Source organism: Chenopodium album, chromosome 9 (assembly GCF_948465745.1).
Source record: "Chenopodium album chromosome 9, dcCheAlbu1.1, whole genome shotgun sequence".
NCBI lineage: Eukaryota > Viridiplantae > Streptophyta > Magnoliopsida > Caryophyllales > Amaranthaceae > Chenopodium > Chenopodium album.
Window position 1 is genome coordinate 67,963,309 of NC_137842.1, and position 18,002 is coordinate 67,981,310.

General features: G+C 34.5%; 1 protein-coding gene across 1 annotated transcript; it reads left to right on the forward strand.

Moving 5' to 3' along the window:
* Nucleotides 1-3,343: 3,343 nt before the first annotated feature.
* LOC145558929 (reticulon-like protein B11) lies at nucleotides 3,344-9,095 on the forward strand. Its single transcript, XM_081620304.1, has 6 exons — nucleotides 3,344-3,567; nucleotides 3,661-3,841; nucleotides 3,938-4,079; nucleotides 4,167-4,236; nucleotides 4,350-4,531; nucleotides 8,517-9,095. Exons 1-5 carry the CDS (start codon nucleotides 3,507-3,509, stop codon nucleotides 4,520-4,522), a joined length of 627 nt encoding a protein of 208 aa, XP_081476430.1. The 5' UTR covers nucleotides 3,344-3,506; the 3' UTR covers nucleotides 4,523-4,531; nucleotides 8,517-9,095.
* Nucleotides 9,096-18,002: the final 8,907 nt, after the last annotated feature.

Genomic DNA, 18,002 nt, shown 5'->3' on the forward strand with positions numbered 1-18,002 from the left:
TATGACTGAGCCACCCCACTATACTTCGAAATGAAATTTCGAAATTCAGCTAACACAATAAAGTGAAGCAGGGGATTACGGATCAAAAAGTTTGGAATCATATCAACTTCTACTTAAAACTTCGTATGTTTTATCTGAGTTAAGCATAAGGTTGGTGATTATGTTTTATATTTTTTCACCGTTTGGTGATTATGTTATTTTTTTTCACCGTTTGGTGATTAGAGGGGTAATTCTGGTAAAAAATAAATAAAAAGGAAGCAAAAACTTAATCGTTAAAAACTTGGTCACTTGTGGTTAACCAATAGGAAAAAAGCAGGTATTTAATTTTTTTTTATTCACACGAGGCACGTCAAATTTGTGAAAATGACGCCTCTTATGAACTTTTTCCAAAATTTCCCCCTTTGGTGCACTCATGGGCGGATCTAGGGGGGGTTCATTGAACCCCCAGATTTTTTGAAAAAAAATTATAAGTTTTGATATTTTTTTTTAAAAAAAAAAAGGAAAAAAAATAAGGTTAAAACAAATTTTTGTGAAGTAAATAAACAAATATGTAACTCTAGCACATTGGTAAGGGAGTGACTAATAGAGTAGTGAGGCTCCTCTTGATCATGGGTTTGAGACCAGCCACCCTCATTTTTTTTGCTTTGTTTTTTTTTTTTTTTTTTTTGCTCTTGTATTTGGTGAATTAAGCATGAAGAAATATTATGAGTTCTTTATTTTACTTGCTTCATACTTATCTAATATTATTATTGTTTTTATCCTTTAGTACATATTAGTTTCAACAGTCTCCTTATTCCTCTACTCCTCTTAATTATTATAAACAAATATGTAACTCTGGCACATTGGTAAGGGAGTGACTAATAGAGTAGTGAGGCTCCTCTTGATCATGGGTTCGAGACCAGCCACCCTTATTTTTTTTGCTTTTTTTTTTTTTTTTTTTTGGCTCTTGTATTTGGTGAATTAAGCATGAAGAAATATTATGAGTTCTTTATTTTACTTGCTTCATACTTATCTAATATTATTATTGTTTTTATCCTTTAGTACATATTAGTTTCAACAGTCTCCTTATTCCTCTACTCCTCTTAATTATTAAATCTTTATTTGTTTGTAAATTAGTGATAATTAGATTAATTATTGATTTGTTTAATTAGTTTTGATATATTGTTGCGTACAAATTGAATTTAGAAACTTAGAATTAAAATTTTTACTTGGTCTTTTAATTGATTATTAGAAAAAAAAATTCATTGTCAAAATTGTGTTTATTGGGGACTTCGGATTTTTGTTTTTCGTGTAATATTCATTTTTTGCAATATAATTATAGATTTATCATTTATAGAAGTAGTAATGTTTTAGCACGCTTTCAAAGTATAAAACTCGAAGAATGCTTTTGTAGGGTTTTTTTTTTTTTATTATTTATTTATTATTTTGTAACTGTTTAATCCATCCATTTGTAATAAAAAATTTGAACTTATATATTGAATATTTAATTAATATATGAGCATCGTTTGTTTTTTAAAATTCCGAACCCACAATTCGGAATTCCTGGATACGCCACTGGGTGCACTTCTTCCCCTTCCCCACGTTTCCGTTTTTTTTTTTTAATTTTCTTTACTAGTTCTTCAAACTTCACTCTTAATGAATAATGGTGATTTGCTCTTTTGGAAAGCTTGATTAAAGGAGTTCGGCACTTTGAAAGGTAAATTTGTACTTGATCTCTTTGGTTAAGTTATTCATAATTGCCTCAATCGTTGTGTTGTCTTTAAAATCGAAAAAAGTAGGGTTTAAATTTTGTCAAAAATTGTGGAATTCTTCCTGAATTTAGGGTCGAACTTGGTGTTTGATGATAAAATTTCGTATTTTTACCTTTAGATTATTGCTGTAAGACTCTTGATTTGCTAATGCATGGTTAAATTGGGTGGGTATCTTGACTTTAGTGTAATTGGAAGGAGTAGTGTGAAACAGAGTAATTGTACTTAATTGAAAGAATTTAGTATTTAATGTCAAGTAAAGTGTATTTATGTGTTCATTTGTTTGTGAATTATATGGAAGTTGTTTTATTTTCAATATGTGTTGATGTTAAACAATAGCTATTGAGTTTTTAATTGAATGCCAATTATATGTTTTAGATGGAGATGATCCCAATGGCACTTGTTGTTCGATTTGGTGGGGTGTGGAAACATACTCCTGATTTATACTTTTGTAATTTATCCCAACAGCTAGTATTATACGGAGTATATTCAGCTTTGAAACTCATTTCAGGATTTAATATTGATAAGTGATTATGTTTTTGGGAAAGTGATTAAGTTTATGTTGGGTGACTAAGTTTTTTTTTTTTTTTTTTTTTTTTTTTTTTTTTTTTTTTTCTTTTTTTTTTTGCTGAGTTCAAAACAGGTTAAAAGGTGTTCCGGTGAGTTAAGTGCTCGGTTTTTCTAACTCAATCACCAAAGGGTGAAATAAAAAAACTTGATCACCAAAGGGTGAAAAAAAAAAAACTTGATCACCATTTGTATACTTAACTCTGTTTTATCTACTACTTCGTACTATGTAAAATGGTTTGAAGATGAGACTTTATGACAATTACTGTTTGGTGTAGTTTTTTTTCCTCTTTATTCACTCCATATTATTTTAACCTTTTAGCTTCTCATTTTTTAGGGCTATGATTTACATTACTATTATCTCAAGTTCAAATTAATTGAAAAAAGTTGAAGATAAGTTTTGGATGCTAATGTGTAGTTAGACTTGCTTCACTCACACATATTCATGGCCATCATGGGTTTATTTTGTTGAAAACTGACATTGATATTAGTATGATAATATATGATAAAATTAAACACCGACTGAGCTAAAATTTCCTTTTGTAACTTCTTACATGTAGCTGTATCATGTATTATTTTCCTTATAAAAGTATGATTACTTTCTTAATTTGGTCATATTAATGTCTCATCCATAACAATTCTTTAAATGTGAGGAGAATGGTCCCTAATTCCCAATTGTCATCCATTGCATAGAGTCTAGTATACTTTTTAGAGGTTAAATTCAAATAAAAATGCAACCTAAATTTATACTCATAGGTATTTTGTCCTCTTTTTATCTTAAAGTTAGCTACAATAATTTCAGTATTATATAAATTCCATCTACATCATTTGCTCATACAATTTGTATTTTTCACGCAAAAAAATAATGTCAATTAGAGTATTTAAAAAAAAAAACTACAAGTATACAAGTACGTAATTTTTTTACAATCAAGTACGTAATGCCGTATTGGACAACAATAATTCATTAATTTGTCATTTCCGGTAGCAACAATTGTATGAATATTCCCTCTATTTTCAATATCATAATAACGTAAAATTGTCGTCACCATTTCAATTTTCATTTCTTTCTCAACTGCTTTCCCTAACATCCAATTTTTCTCTCTCTTCCTCTTTCTCTTTCCTAAGAATCTCGAATCAGAAACCCTAATTCTTCAAAGAATAGGAGAATCCACAAACCCTAACAATCATATAATGGGCGATTCTCACTCTAATCGTCGCATTTCTGTTCATCAAACTCTCGGCTCTGTTTATGGTACTCTTTCTCTCTCCTCAATTTTTCATCCAATTTCGATCATTTCTGCTGATTTCTTGACGCAATTTTGATGAATTTTGATGTAATTTTCAGTTGCAGACGTGCTATTATGGAGAAAACGTTTCGGAAGTATTTTGTTGCTAGTCTCATCAACATCATTATGGCTTCTCTTTGAACGTGCTGGTTATAATCCTTTAACTTTCGTCGCTAATGTGCTTTTGCTTCTTGTTGCTATCCTCTTTTTCTGGGCGAAATCTGCTTCTCTTCTCAATAGGTAATTGATTTTCTTTGGTTTTATGTTTTGATGATTTCTTTGATGTTGGTTGAAATTGAAATGTGGTGAATTTGTTTGTTGTGATTGATGAACTAGACCTCTTCCACCTGTCCCTGATTTGGAAGTATCGGATAAGTCGATCGAGCAGGCCGCTGATGTGATTCGAGTTTGGCTTAATCGTGCATTGGCTGTTGCTCATGAGATTGCTGTTTGTGGGAATTTGAGGGTTCTTCTTCAGGTTTTGTGTCTTAATTGGTGGAAAATTGTGTTTTCTGTTTGCAATTTGTTCATAATTAGTCATAATAATTCTGAATTTTGCGTTCAGGTTGCAGTATTGTTGTGGTTGATTTCATACATTGGTAGTTTGTGCAATTTTGTCACATTTGTCTATATTGGTGAGTGCTTTTATATGTTCACACGCTTTTCACTGCTTTTTTTTTTGTGCTGCTCTTGGCTTATGGGTATCACTGTGTATTAATATTGATGTTTGATTCGATAAATTGGGTAGGATTCCTTCTTGCTCTATCGGTGCCAGTGTTGTATGAAAAATACCAGAGCCAGGTTGATGAGAAGATGAATGTAGCATGTAGACTACTCGATGCTGGTTACAGAAAGGTTGATGCAACTGTTTTAAGAAAGATCCCAGTGTCATTGTACAAGAAAAAGAAGAAGACTCAGTAAGCTGAAGTGGTAATCTTCTTTCCTGATTGCTTTACTTGGTATAGCTTTTGAATTGGAAAATGCATCTTTAGTATTTTCTTCTTATTATGATGGTATGTGCTGGGGTTATGTGTCAGTTTTTTGGCCTTTAAAATCAATGTTTACATTTTTATGTTGATGTTCCTTGTGATCTTAGGTGAGTGACTTAGACATAGCATGACATTAGTGTCAAAGCATTGAATTGAGAATATTGGGTTTGGGAATTGAAATAGATTTCATCCTGGGCATACATACATCATGTGCAAGTTTTCCTTTGGTATAGTTGTAGTTTCCTCTCCACACAATGCTGTTATTTCTAAAGAATCGCGGATTATTTTTGTTCCAAGCTTATACTGCACTGTATATGAAGCCTGAAAATTTCATTGTACATTTGCTTTGGTATTTTGGGGTAGGGAGATATGTTCCTTTTGTGAACCTTAATGAGTAATGCATACTTTTCCTTTTCCATTAGTCCTTCTCTAACAAGGGGGAAGTTGTGCTAACATTTACTTCTGATATTGATATTTTTGGTTTGTGTTTATGTGGTTTGTTTATGCCATAGGTGTAGAATTTAGCAGAAATCTTAATTGGTATGCCACTATCCTAAAGATGTGTAGATTTGCTTGTATGGGTTCAACATAGAGGGCTTTGAAAATTATAATATCTTTTTCAGTAATTGTATTGTAACTAATGTAAGAGTGACTAATGATAAATAGCCGTAAAGAACACATGGATACTAATAATGTCTTAACTTCATCCTGAGGTTTATTAATAATGACCTTGGGAGTTTAATTAGCCCCAAAATAGGCCCAAATAGGAAATCATAGCTCAAAAGTGAAGGATGGGTTGTGGGTGTGGGTTGGGGGGGGGGGGGGGGGTTGTATACATTCAAGGCATAATTTAACAAATTGAATGGATTTTTAGGAGTTATGTGTTGTACACCATTTACTCCAGTTATTTTGTGCTTCAAGGCTGTAGTGTTGAGAAATTTTCCTTTGATCATTGTGTGTATTGTTGTCTTTATTTCTTCAACTCCTTTTGCATGCCCCCGGTTTACAGTAATTTTATTGTACATCGAACATTTTTACGAAAAAGTGACCCTTTTTCTTTATAAAAGTGACCCTTTTTCTTTACAAAAGTGACCCTTTTTATTATAAAAGTGATTCATATTTTCACAAAAGTTACCCCTTTTTTACAAAAATGACCCTTTTTTTCCACAAAAGTGACCCTTTTTCTTCACAAAAGTGACCCTTTTTTTCACAAAAACAGAGTATTAAAATAAAAAAAATAAACACAAAATACAAAGGTTACCCCAATGGCTCTACTTTCATCCCGTATCTTTATCTCTCCTCAAAACTAAACATTTCCACCATTAACAAACCTTCAAATTCTCTCTCCTCCATCAAAACCTCAACCCCCTTCTCCCTCTCCGTTACCAACTGCAAGCCCTCATATTTTTCCCTTCATAGTTGTCGTCATCGTCACCTCTGCCGCCATAGTCATCACCACCTCCGCCGCTGCCATGTTTGCCACCATCAAAGTAGATGAGGCGAAATGATAAAAACCCACAATAAGGTATATATGCAATTGGGGTCGAGGTATTCGGAGTTGTTGTAATTCCGGACTTCAAACTCGACAAATCGGGGGATGGGGGGAGGTCAGAAGCGCAGGAATCAGGGGATTGGGATGGTTAGCAAGGTCGAAATCGGAGGGGGACGCCGGATTCTTAGGAGAAGCTAAGGGAGTGGCGACAGGAGTGGTGGTTTGACAGTTGTTGGTTGTCCCAACTTCCGCCATTCACTAATTTACTGAACACCGGCTTTTTTTAAAAATTTGTGTTATTTCTTTTTCCATCCAGCTACATGTAATGGAATAAGGAGCTATTTGTTGTAGACTGGACCATTTGATGTGGGTGCGAGTGTGTTTTCTGTAATTCTGGTTCTATATAATTTACCTTATAATTTCCTGTTTTAGGTATAAGTGAAGATTATATTGATTTGGTGCAGTCCTTTTTTTATCAAACATGATCTTATAATATCATGGTGTGGATATTTTGATCAAATTATGCTCTGTACCTGCTCTAAAATTGATTAGTCACCTTATCTCAGTGTGATATCTTGTTGTCATTATGGCAATAATATGGCAGTTGCAAGTTGCAAATGCATTTAATACCTGACTTAACTGTATCATTCTGCTGTATTATGATATAAAGCTAACAATTGTGAGAAGATTGAAACTGACATTTAGTTTTTTCTCTACTAGTGATGTGAAGTGTTTTTTGTTTGTTTAGCAAAGGGAAAAGATGTACTCAATTGTCTCTTATTTATTTATTTATTTATTTTTGTTTGTTTAGTGATGGTAAGGTTTCTTCTCTATTAAGTCACTCCTCCATCTGAAAACATATTTATCAGTCTTGGAGCTTTGTAAACTTTGATCTTGCATGATACATCTAACATCTTTCATGAAGTTCTTAACGTGAGACTAAGTTATTATTTGATGGATATTGTTAACATATGTGAAGAAATAATATTTTTTCCCCCAAATGAGGTAAGGGAGAGGTTGATAATTTAGGGCATGCTTGGATTGGGGGAGATGTATAACTAGGGTAATAAAAGTCAAACTAAGCAAAATGAAAGTGAAAATAGGGAAGAAAGAGATAGTGATGGTGTGATTGTTAGGAAAATTATGTAGTGATGGTATAGTATGAGGTGAAGAAAGAGGAATCAATACCCTCATTTTGGGGGTAATAGTTACACTAGGGGGAGGGTCGGTAACTATTACCCTCACTATAAGAGTAATAATTCCTCCATTTCTCTCTTTTCCTCATGACACAACTACCTTATTTCATTTATAAACACCATGTCTCCTACAATGACACCTCTAATTACTTTTGTTTTTTCAAGTTTGACTTGTATTACCCCCTTAATATATTACCCCCAATCCAAGCATGCCATTAGCAATATTGATTCTTTTTGAAAGGTTTTTTTATAAGAGCAAAATGCATGTAACACCTAAAAAACCTCTTTTTGAAAGTTTCCTACGAATCCAATCTTTTGCAAGCCCTAGTGACAGAGGGCTTGATAGTGTACCTTTTTGTAGTCAAGTGGTAGTGACTGCCTGGATGATATATGGGTGGGACTGATGATGACAGCCCTATTAATTATGAGACTGGCATAGGAATGTTGCTTTATAAAAAGGGGACATGTATGAAAATTACTGAGCTGCATCATTATTGAGAAGAGGAGTCTTGAGAAAGGATGTGGAGACTCTTTCATCTTAGTATGCCATGACAATGTTGCTTTATAGAGGAGACGTGTGTGTCAAAAAAAAAAAAGAAAAAAAAGAGGAGATTTGGATGATAGCGTTTTGTGTGCTTATAGAAGAGCCATGGATGATTTCTTGACTATAACCTGCTATTTCTTATTTTGGTTGATGCCATTGTAAATAAGTCAGCATTTTCAGTTCACGCTGTTTCAATCTTGTATGATCGGAGGGGAGGGGGGATGAGACTTTGGATGCTGGACCTACACATGTTTATAGTATTTTACTCGCCTTTATAAATCTGCTTTACTAACTAATCACTGAAATATACATCCAGAAGAGGAATTTATCTGGTTGGTCTGCTTCGATCTTGTGCAACATTTCCATTGTATATTGGCACTTTGATTCGCTCTTGTGGATCTGTTATTAGAATGTAGTTATGAATTACCTTGCAAAAGAATGTAGTTATGAATTACGGTGTTAAAGTTTTAAAGTTGGTGCTTCTGATGGGAGCCTAGAACTTATAAACTGGTAATCCCATGATTGGAGCATTGAACTATATAAACTCATTCTGTTCACTAAAGTTACTTCTGATGTGTCATTACTCATTAGTCTTTTCATTTTACATCAAATTTGAGCATATATGGTTTACTTTATTGCACGATCTCTTTTTGCTTGGCCATTGTGTTCACCTGTTATCTGATGTATTTTTCAGATAAAATTCAAGAGGATGTTCGAGCTGTGCATACTACACTTGTCTAGTAACACAATGTCCTAGATTGACATTCACATTGGTCGTAGCTGGGATTTGGTTTGAGTGACTTGACTTTTTCTTTACAAGGTTTTAAGGAATGGGTAAATTTTGTAGTTGGATATCGATTGGCTTTACAGCGTTTCGTCCAGAACTGAGAAAGAGGGTAAGATATGTTCTAGGTGGTGAATTGGAGATCATCACTTTTTCTGATGGAGAAATTGGCATACATTAGTGTAAAATCATCAGCATTAGGTTTCCTTTGTATTTTTTCAGTGATCAAGACTCTACATGAAGCTGGAAATTGTTGAGCTCTTTTCTTGGTGAAAATATAGATAAATAGCTGAAAATGTGTGCTAACAATTTTTTTTGATGGAAATGTGTGCCCATGTGATTTTAGCAAGCTATAGTAGGACTTAATGATACCTTTCCACATTTTGTTTGGACAGGTGTTTCACAAACAATTCTCATTCACTTTTGGGATTAATCTAGCATTTTGATATACACGCTATACAAATATAATTACATGTATTGTTAGCAACACATTCTTTTCTTTGGAGGGGAAAGACTAGAGCTGTGAATTTGGGTAAACGGGTCGGGAAAGAGTGGGTCGGGTCAATTCGGGTTGGGTCAATTTAGATTAATTCTATAACCTATGCGGGTCGGGTTTGGGTTGGGTCATGCTTGAGTCGGGTCATGCTTCTTATCAGGTTTGGGTTGGGTTTAGGACTGGTTACATTCGGGTCGGGTGAACAATAGGTTGGGTTTAATTCGGGTTTTCACGATTTAAAACAGGTTAAGGTAATTCTCGGGTTTGAGTCGGGTTTGGTTCAAGTCAATAATTTGCGGGTTAGAATCAGGTTGGGTCATACTCGGGTTTGAGTTGGATTCTATTCAAGTCAATAATTTATTATAATCAGGTCGGGTCATTTTCAAGTCGGGTCATTCTCGGGTTCAAGTCGGGTTCGGTTCAAGTTAATAATTTGCGGGTTATAATCAGGTTGGGTAATTTCCAAGTCGGGTCATTCTCAGATTCAAGTCGGATTAGTTCAAGTCAATAATTTGCAGGTTACAATCAGGTTGGGTCATTTCAAGGCCAGGTCATATTTAGGATTCAACTAAATATAAATAGATAATTATCATTTTTATCAAGCTAATTATTTCTTTTGACTATAATATATATGGCAATATACTAAGGAAGTATAGTGTATAATTTAGGAAGATAATTATCTCCTTTGACCATACAACAATATATACTATATTTAACTCTTAAATTTGATGATGATGCTCCTTTCTTTTGCTGGCCTGGACCGACTTGGTCTCCCAAGACAAAATGCTTTGATCAACAATAATAAGGTAGTCTAAATTGCATTTAAGATGATTTAAAATCGGGTCAGGAACAATTTGACTTGAATTTAGGTTGGGTCAATAACAAGTCGTTTTAATTTCGAGTCGGGTTGAATTTGGGTCAGGTCAATAACAAGTTAGGTTGATTTTGGGTCGAGTTTGTAACCGATTGGGTTAAATTCGGGTCGGGTTAGGAATGGGTCAGGTTGAATTCAGGTTAGGTTAGTAAACAGTCGGGTTAAATTTGGATTTTGATGGGTTAAAACGGATTTGGGTCAATTTCGGTTCAAGTCGGGTTTGGTGCAAGTTAATTAAATTGGATGTTGTAAACTGGTAAATCGATGCAAGTTGTAAACCGATAAATTAGCCGTCTGAAAGCAAATTGAATGGTTTCACACACCCAATTGGACTCCCGGAGAGTATTAGGGACCATGATAAACATTTCGGGAATTTTTATTTCTGGATGAAAAAAGTCAATTTTTTTTTAAAATTTAAGGCTAATATCCACGCTTTATGAGAAATTTTGGAAGCTTCGGGGCCCGGTGTCGAAAAGTCTTGAAATTCTATGGGATACATCTCGGGGTCATATAATGCCGTTTGGAACCATATATGATCATTATTTGTTATCATAAATGTTCGTGGTAGGCTTGAATTAATGAAATCAGTGCAAATTGTAAACAGGTAAATTGGCCGTTTAAAGGCAAATGGATGGTTCCACCCACCCAATTGGACTCCCGAAGGATATTAGGGACCATGGTAAACATTTCGGCAAACTTTATTTCCGGACGAAAAAAAATCAAAAATTTTCAAAATTGAAGACTAATATCCACGCTTATTGAGAAATTTTGGAGGTTTTCGGGGCCCGGTGTAGAAAAATATTAATATTTTAGGGGATACATCTCTGGGTCATATAATGCCGCTAGGAACCATATATGATCATTATATGTTGTCATAAATGTCGTAGTAGGCTTGTGTTAATGAAATCCGTGCAAGTTGTAAACCGGTAATTAAATTGGCCGTATAAAGGCAAATTGGATGGTTCCACCAACCCAATTGGACTCCCAAAGGATATTAGGGACCATGGTAAACATTTCGGCAATTTTTATTTCCGGGCAAAAAAAGTAAAAAAATTCCAAAATTGAAGACTAATATCCATGTTTTTTGAGAAATTTTGGAGGTTTCGGGCCCGGTGTGGAAAAGTCGTGAAATTTTAGGGGATACATATCGGGGTCATATAATGCAGTTTGGAACCATATATGATCATTATTTGTTGTCATAAATGTTCGTGTGGTAGGCTTGAGTTAATGAAATCGGTGCAAGTTGTAAACCGGTAAATAGATCGTTTAAAGGCAAATTGGATTGTTCCACCCACCCAATAGGACTCCCGGACGGTATTAGGGACCACGTTAAACATTTCGGCAATTTTTATTTCCGGTGAAAAAAAAAGTCAAAAAATTCAAAAATTGAAGACTAATATCCACGCTTTTTGAGAAATTTTAGAGGTCTTGGGGCCCGGTGTCGAAAAGTCTTGAAATTCTTGGGGATACATCTCGGGTTCATTTAATGCCGTTTGGAACCGTATATGATCATTATTTAATGTCATAAATGTTCGTAGTAGGCTTAAGTTAATGAAAACGGTGCAAGTTATAAACCGGTAAATAGGCCGTTTAAAGGAAAATTGGATGGTTCCACCCACCCCATTGGACTATCAAAGGGTATTAGGGATCATGTTAAACAATTCGACAATTATTTTTTCTGGGCGAAAAAAGTCTAAAAATTCCAAAATTAAAGGCTAATATCCACGCTTTTTGAGATATTTTGGAGGTTTCGGGGCCCTGTGTTGAAAAGTCTTGAAATTATAGGGGATACATCTCGGGGTCATTTAAAGCCGTTTGGAACCATATATAATCATTATTTAATGTCATAAATGTTCGTGGTATGCTTGAGTTAAAGAAATCGGTGCAAGTTATAAACCGGTAAATAGGCCGGTTTAAGGCAAATTGGATGCAAGGTTCCACCCACCCAATTGAACTCCCGAAGGATATTAGGGATCATGGTAAACATTTCGACAATTATTATTTCCGGGCGAAAAAAGTAACAATTCCAAAATTAAAGGCTAATATCCACACTTTTTGAGAAATTTTGGAGGTTTCGGGGCCTGGTATCGAAAATCCTTGATATTCTACGGAATATATCTCGGGGTCATATAATGTCGTTTGGAACCATATATGATCACTTTTTGTTGCCATAAATGTTTGTGGTAGGCTTGAATTAATGAAATCGTTGCAAGTTGTAAATCGGTAAATTGGCCGTTTAAAGGCAAATTGGATGGTTCCACCTACCCAATTGGACTTCAGCTGGGTACTAGGGACCATGGTAAACATTTCGGAAATTTTTATTTTTGAGCGAAAAAAATAAAAAAAAACTCCAAAATATTAGGATAAGATCCATGTTTTTTAAGAAATTTTGGAGGTTTCGAGGTTTGGCGTGAAAAAGCCTTGAAATTTTAGGGGATACATCTCGGGGTCATATAATGTCGCTTGGAACCATATATGATCATTTTATGTTGTCATAAATGTTCATGGTAAGCTTGAGTTAATAAAATCAATGCAAGTTGTAAAGCGGTAAATAGGTCGATTAAAGGAAAATTGGATGGTTCTACCCACACGATTGGACTCCAGGTGGGTATTATGGACCATGGTAAACATTTCGGCAATTTTTATTTTCGGGGGAAAAAAAGTCAAAAAATTAAAAAATTGAAGGTATCCACGCTTTTTGAGAAATTTTGGAGTATTCGAGGCCCAGTGTCTAAAAGTCCCGAAATTCTAGGGAATATATTTTGGGGTCATATAATGTCGTTTGGAACCATATGTGATCATTATTTGTTGTCATAAATGTTCGTTGTAGGCTTAAGTTAATGAAATCGGTGCAAGTTTTAAACTGGTAAACTGGTCGTTTAAAGGCAAATTGGATGGTTCCACCCACCTAATTGGACCTCCAAAGGGTATAAGGGACCATGGTAAAAAAAATTGGAAATTTTTATTTTCGGGTGAAAAAAGTCAAAAAATTCCTAAATTGAAGCCTAATATCCACGGTTTTTGAGAAATTTCGAAGATTTCGGAACCAGGTGTCGAAAAGAAATGAGATTTTATTGGATACATCTCGGGGTCATATAATGACGTTTGAAATCATAAATGACCATTATATGATGTCATAAGTGTTCGTGGTTGGCTAGACTTAATGAAATAAGTGTAAGTTGTAAACCGGTAAATTGGCCTTTTCAATGCAAATTGGATGGTTCCACCCACCTAATTGGAATACCGGAAGGTTTTAGAAACCATGGTAAACATTTCGACAATTTTTATTTTCTGGCAATAAAAAGTTAAAAAATTCTAAAATTGAAGGCTAATATCAACGCTTTTTAAATTTTTTTTAAGGTTTCGGGGCCTTGTGTCGAAAAGATTTGAGATTTTAGGGGATACATCTCGGGGTCATATAATACTATTTTAAACAATAAATGATCATTATATGTTGTCATAAATGTTCGTGGTAGGTTAGAGTTAATGAAATCGGTGCAAGTTGTAAACCGGTAAATTCACCATTTAAAGGCAAATTGGATGGTTCCACCCACCTAATTGAACTCCCGGAGAGTATTAGGGACCATGGTAAACATTTCGGCAATTATTATTTACAGGCGAAAAAAAAGTCAAAAAATTCCAAAATTTAAGGCTAATCCACGCTTTTTGATAAATTTTGAAGGTTTCGAGGCCCGGTGTCGAAAGATTTTATGGGATACATATCAAAGTAATATAATGACGTTTGGGACCATACATGATCATTATATGTTGTCATAAATGTTCGTGATAGGCTTGAGTTGATGAGATCGGTGCAAGTTGTAAACCGGTAAATTGGCGGTTTAAAGGCAAATTGGATGCTTTAGATGTTTCCACTCATCCAATTGGACTCCCGGAGGGTATTAGGGATCATGGTAAACATTTTGGCAATTTTTATTTACGGGTGAAAAAAAGTAAAAAAATTCTGAAATTGGAGGATAATATCCACGTTTTTTGAGAAATTTTGGAGGTTTTGGGACCCGGTGTCGAAAAAAAAGAGATTTTAGGGAATACATCTCGGGATCATATAATGCCGTTTTGAACCATAAATGATCATTATATGCTGTCATAAATGTTTGTGGTAGGCTTGAGGTAATGAAATCGGTGCAAGTTGTAAACCGGTAAATTGGTCGTTTAAAGGCAAATTGGATGGTTCGACCCTCCCAATTGGACTGTCGGAGGGTATTAAGAACCATGGTAAACATTTCGGCAATTTTTATTTTCAAACGAAAAAAGTGAAAAAATTCCAAAATTGAAGTCTAATATCAACTCTTTTTAAGAATTTTTTGAGGTTTCGAGGCCAGCTGTCGAAAAAGGTTAAGATTTTTGGAGATACATCTCGTGGTCAGATAATGCCGTTTGAAACTATAAGTGATCATTATATGTTGTCAATAATCACTACGTGAAAAAATGAATTTGGCACCGGTACAAACCCGGCCTAAGGCACCGGTTTGAACCGGTGCCAATGTGGGGGGTGCCAAAAAGGGGTTTAAAAAGGCACCGGTTCAAACCGGTGCCAAAATTTGAAATTGGCACCGGTTAATCGGTGCCAAAAATTACCAACAAAATTTAATTCACCACTTTTGGCACCGGTTAACCGATGCCAAAAGTGCCAATTTTTTTTTTTCCTTAAAAATTAAATAAACTAAAATTAAATGAGAATACAAAATATAAATCGAACATCACAACATATAAATCAAATCTGTTCAATATATATATATAATCAAAAAAAATTTACAGTATAGATCAATAAAAAAAAATTACAACATATAAATCAAAATAAAAAAAAATTACAACATATGAATAAAAAAAAAATACAATATAAATCAAAATAAAAATTTACAACTTCACAATAAAAAAAAAGCCCATACAACATCTAAATCATTATACTTGCATCTTGATTCTTCAATTTAAGATCTAAGTACCTGCACCAATTAAAACAACCAAAATAAATTGATTAAAATGATTTAATTAAGCTGCGAAATTTTTTTTTAAAAAAATCCAGAATATCGAAAAAATAAAAAATAAAATCAGTTGAAAAGAAAAAAAAAACCAGAAGATCAGTTAAAAAGAAAATCGAAAAATAAAAATATAAAAAAAAACCCAGAAAAAAAATCGAATAAAATCAAAATCAAAATCGAAAATCATAAAAAAAAAGCCTGAAAATAAATAAAATTAAATTCGATTAAAAAAACCCGAAAAATAAATATAAAAAAATTAAAATCCAGAAAATAAATTAAAACAACCCAGTATTCGAAAAGACCCAGAAAACAAAAAAATTTAAAATTGAAAAAAAAAAATTGAAATCTGAAAAAAAATAAAAATAAACCCAGAGATCCAAAATCAAAATGAAAATCGAGAATAAACACCCAATTAGAAGAGAATTGAAATGGGAAAAAAAACCCAGGAAAAAACCTAAAAATCACGAAAATAAAAACCCCAAAACCGCATGCATTAACCCAAAATAATCAATTATTTTAACAGAAAATTAACCCAGAAATCGAAATTGAAATCGAAAAACAAAATCAAAATCGAAAAAAACACAATCTAAAAAGAAATCGAAAAAAAAAACCAAGAAATAGAAAAAAAAATCGAAAAAAGAAACCCAGAAATCGAAATTAAAAAAATCAAAATCGAAAAAAAAACTATTAAATTCGAATTATAAAAAACCAGAAATCAGAATAAACAATCAAAATCGAAATAATTGAAAAAAAAAAATTGAAATTGAAAAAACCCAGAAATCGATTGAAATGGTAAAAAAAAAAACCAAGAAATCGATTGAAAAACCTCAAAATCAGTGTTGCATGTTGTTGTCTTCGAATTGTTGGTGGTTTTCGAGTGATGATAGAAAGGAGGAGGAGATCCAGAAAGATAAAGAATGAAGGATTGAAGGAGATCGTCGAAAGAGGAGGAGAGGAGAGAGAAAGAGGAGGAGGAGGAGAGAGAAACGACCGAGAATGAATTAGGGTTGGGGGGTCTATATAAGGGCGGTTTTTTTTAAAAAATTATTTAAATGAAACGGTTCGTAAAGGCACCGGTTCAAACCGGTGCTCTTTTTATTTTTGGCACCGGGTTGGGCTGAACCGGTGCCTTTTCTATTTGTGTAAATTTGCGCCCAATTTTGGTCCGGTTTAGGGCATCGGTTCAGCCTGAACCGGTGCCTTTATGGGGGTGCCTTATTGTATTTTTCTACTAGTGAATGTTCGTCGTAGGCTTGAATTAATGAAATCGGTGTAAGTTGTAAACCGGTAAATTTGTTGTTCAAAGGCAAATTGGATGTTTCCAACCACCCAATTGGACTCCCGGAGGATATTTGGGACCATGGTAAACATTTCTGCAATTTTTATAATCGGGCGAAAAAAGTCAAAAAATTCCAAAATTGAAGGCTAATATCCACGCTTTTTGAGAAATTTCGAATGTTTCGGGGCCTGGTGTCGAAAAGCATTGAGATTTTTGGGGATACTACTCGGGGTCATATAATGCCGTTTGGATCCATATATGATCATTATATGTTGTCATAAATGTTCGTGGTAATCTTCAGTTAATGAAATCGGTGCAAGTTGTAAACCGATAAATTGGTTGTTTAAAGGCAAATTGGATAGTTCCACCCAGCCAATTGGACTCCCGGAGGTTATTAGGAATCATGGTAAACATTTCGGCATTTTTATTTTCGGGTGAAAAAAAGTCAAAAAATTCCAAAATTGAAGGCTAATATCCACGCATTTTAAGAAATTTCGGAGGTTTCGGGTAGAGCTATCAATTTGGGTAAACGGGTCGGGTTTTGGTCGGTAAGAGTGGGTCTGTTCAACTCGGGTCGGGACAATTCAAATTAGCTCCATAACCTATGCGGGTCGGGTTTGGGTTGGGTAATGCTTGAGTCGGGTCACGTCGGGTCATACTTCTAATCGGGTTTGGGTCGGGTTTAGGTCGAGTTACATTCGGGTCGGGTGAACAATAGGTCGGGTTTAATTCGGATTAAAACGGGTTAGGGTAATTATCGGGTTCAAGTTGAGTTCGGTTCAAGTCAATAATTTGCGGGTTAGAATCAGGTCGGGTCATTCTCGGCTTTGAGTTGGGTTCGGTTCAAGTCAATAATTTGCGGGTTATAATCAGGTCTGGTCATTTTCAAGTCGGGTCATTCTCTGAGTCAAGTTGGGTTATATTCAAGTCAATAATTTGCAAGTTAAAAACAGATCGGGTCATTTCCAAGTCAGGTCATATTCGGGTTCAACTAACTATAAATAGATAATTATCATTTTTATCAAGCTAATTATTTCCTTTGACTATAATTTATATGGTAATATACTAGGGAACTATAGTTTATAATTTAGGAAGATAATTATCCCCTTTGACAATACAACAAATATATATTATATTTAACTCTTAAATTTGTGGATGATGCTCCTTTCTGCTAGCCTGGACCGACTTGGTCTCCCTAGACAAAATGCTTTGATTAACAACAATAAGGTGGTCTAAATTGTATTTAAGGTGATTTGAAATCGGGTCAGGGACAATTTTGGTTGAATTTAGGTTGGGTCAATAACAACTCGTGTTGATTTTGAGTCGGGTTAGTAACAGATCGGGTTGAATTTTAATTTGGGTCGAGTTAGTAATAGGTCTGGTAAAATTTGGGTCGGGTCAATAACAAGTCGGGTTGAATTTGGGTCAGGTTAATAACAAGTCGGGTTGATTTCGGGTCGGGTTTGTAACAGATTGGGTTAAATTCGGGTTGGGTTAAGAACGGGTCATGTTAATTCAGGTCAGGTTAGTAACAAGTCGGGTTAAATTCGGGTTTTGACGGATTTGGGTCAATTTCGGTTCAAGTTGGGTTCGGTTCATCAGGTCAATAATTTACGGGTTACATTCGGGTCGGGTCATCTCCAGGTCAGTTCATATTCGTGTTCGGGTCTCACATACTCAGGTCAACTCGAGTCTAGGGTTTTTTTCAGGTCGGGTTTGGGCACCATTTTTTCAGGTTCAGATGGGTCGA

What these genes read in the sequence shown, in the direction of transcription:
- LOC145558929 (XM_081620304.1), top strand. Translation starts at nt 3,507, where the DNA reads ATGGGCGATTCTCACTCTAATCGTCGCATTTCTGTTCATCAAACTCTC. An exon ending in ATTTGAGGGTTCTTCTTCAG is followed by an intron (nt 4,080 to 4,166) that starts GTTTTGTGTCTT and finishes TTTTGCGTTCAG; the next exon opens with GTTGCAGTATTGTTGTGGTT. An exon ending in TGTCACATTTGTCTATATTG is followed by an intron (nt 4,237 to 4,349) that starts GTGAGTGCTTTT and finishes TAAATTGGGTAG; the next exon opens with GATTCCTTCTTGCTCTATCG.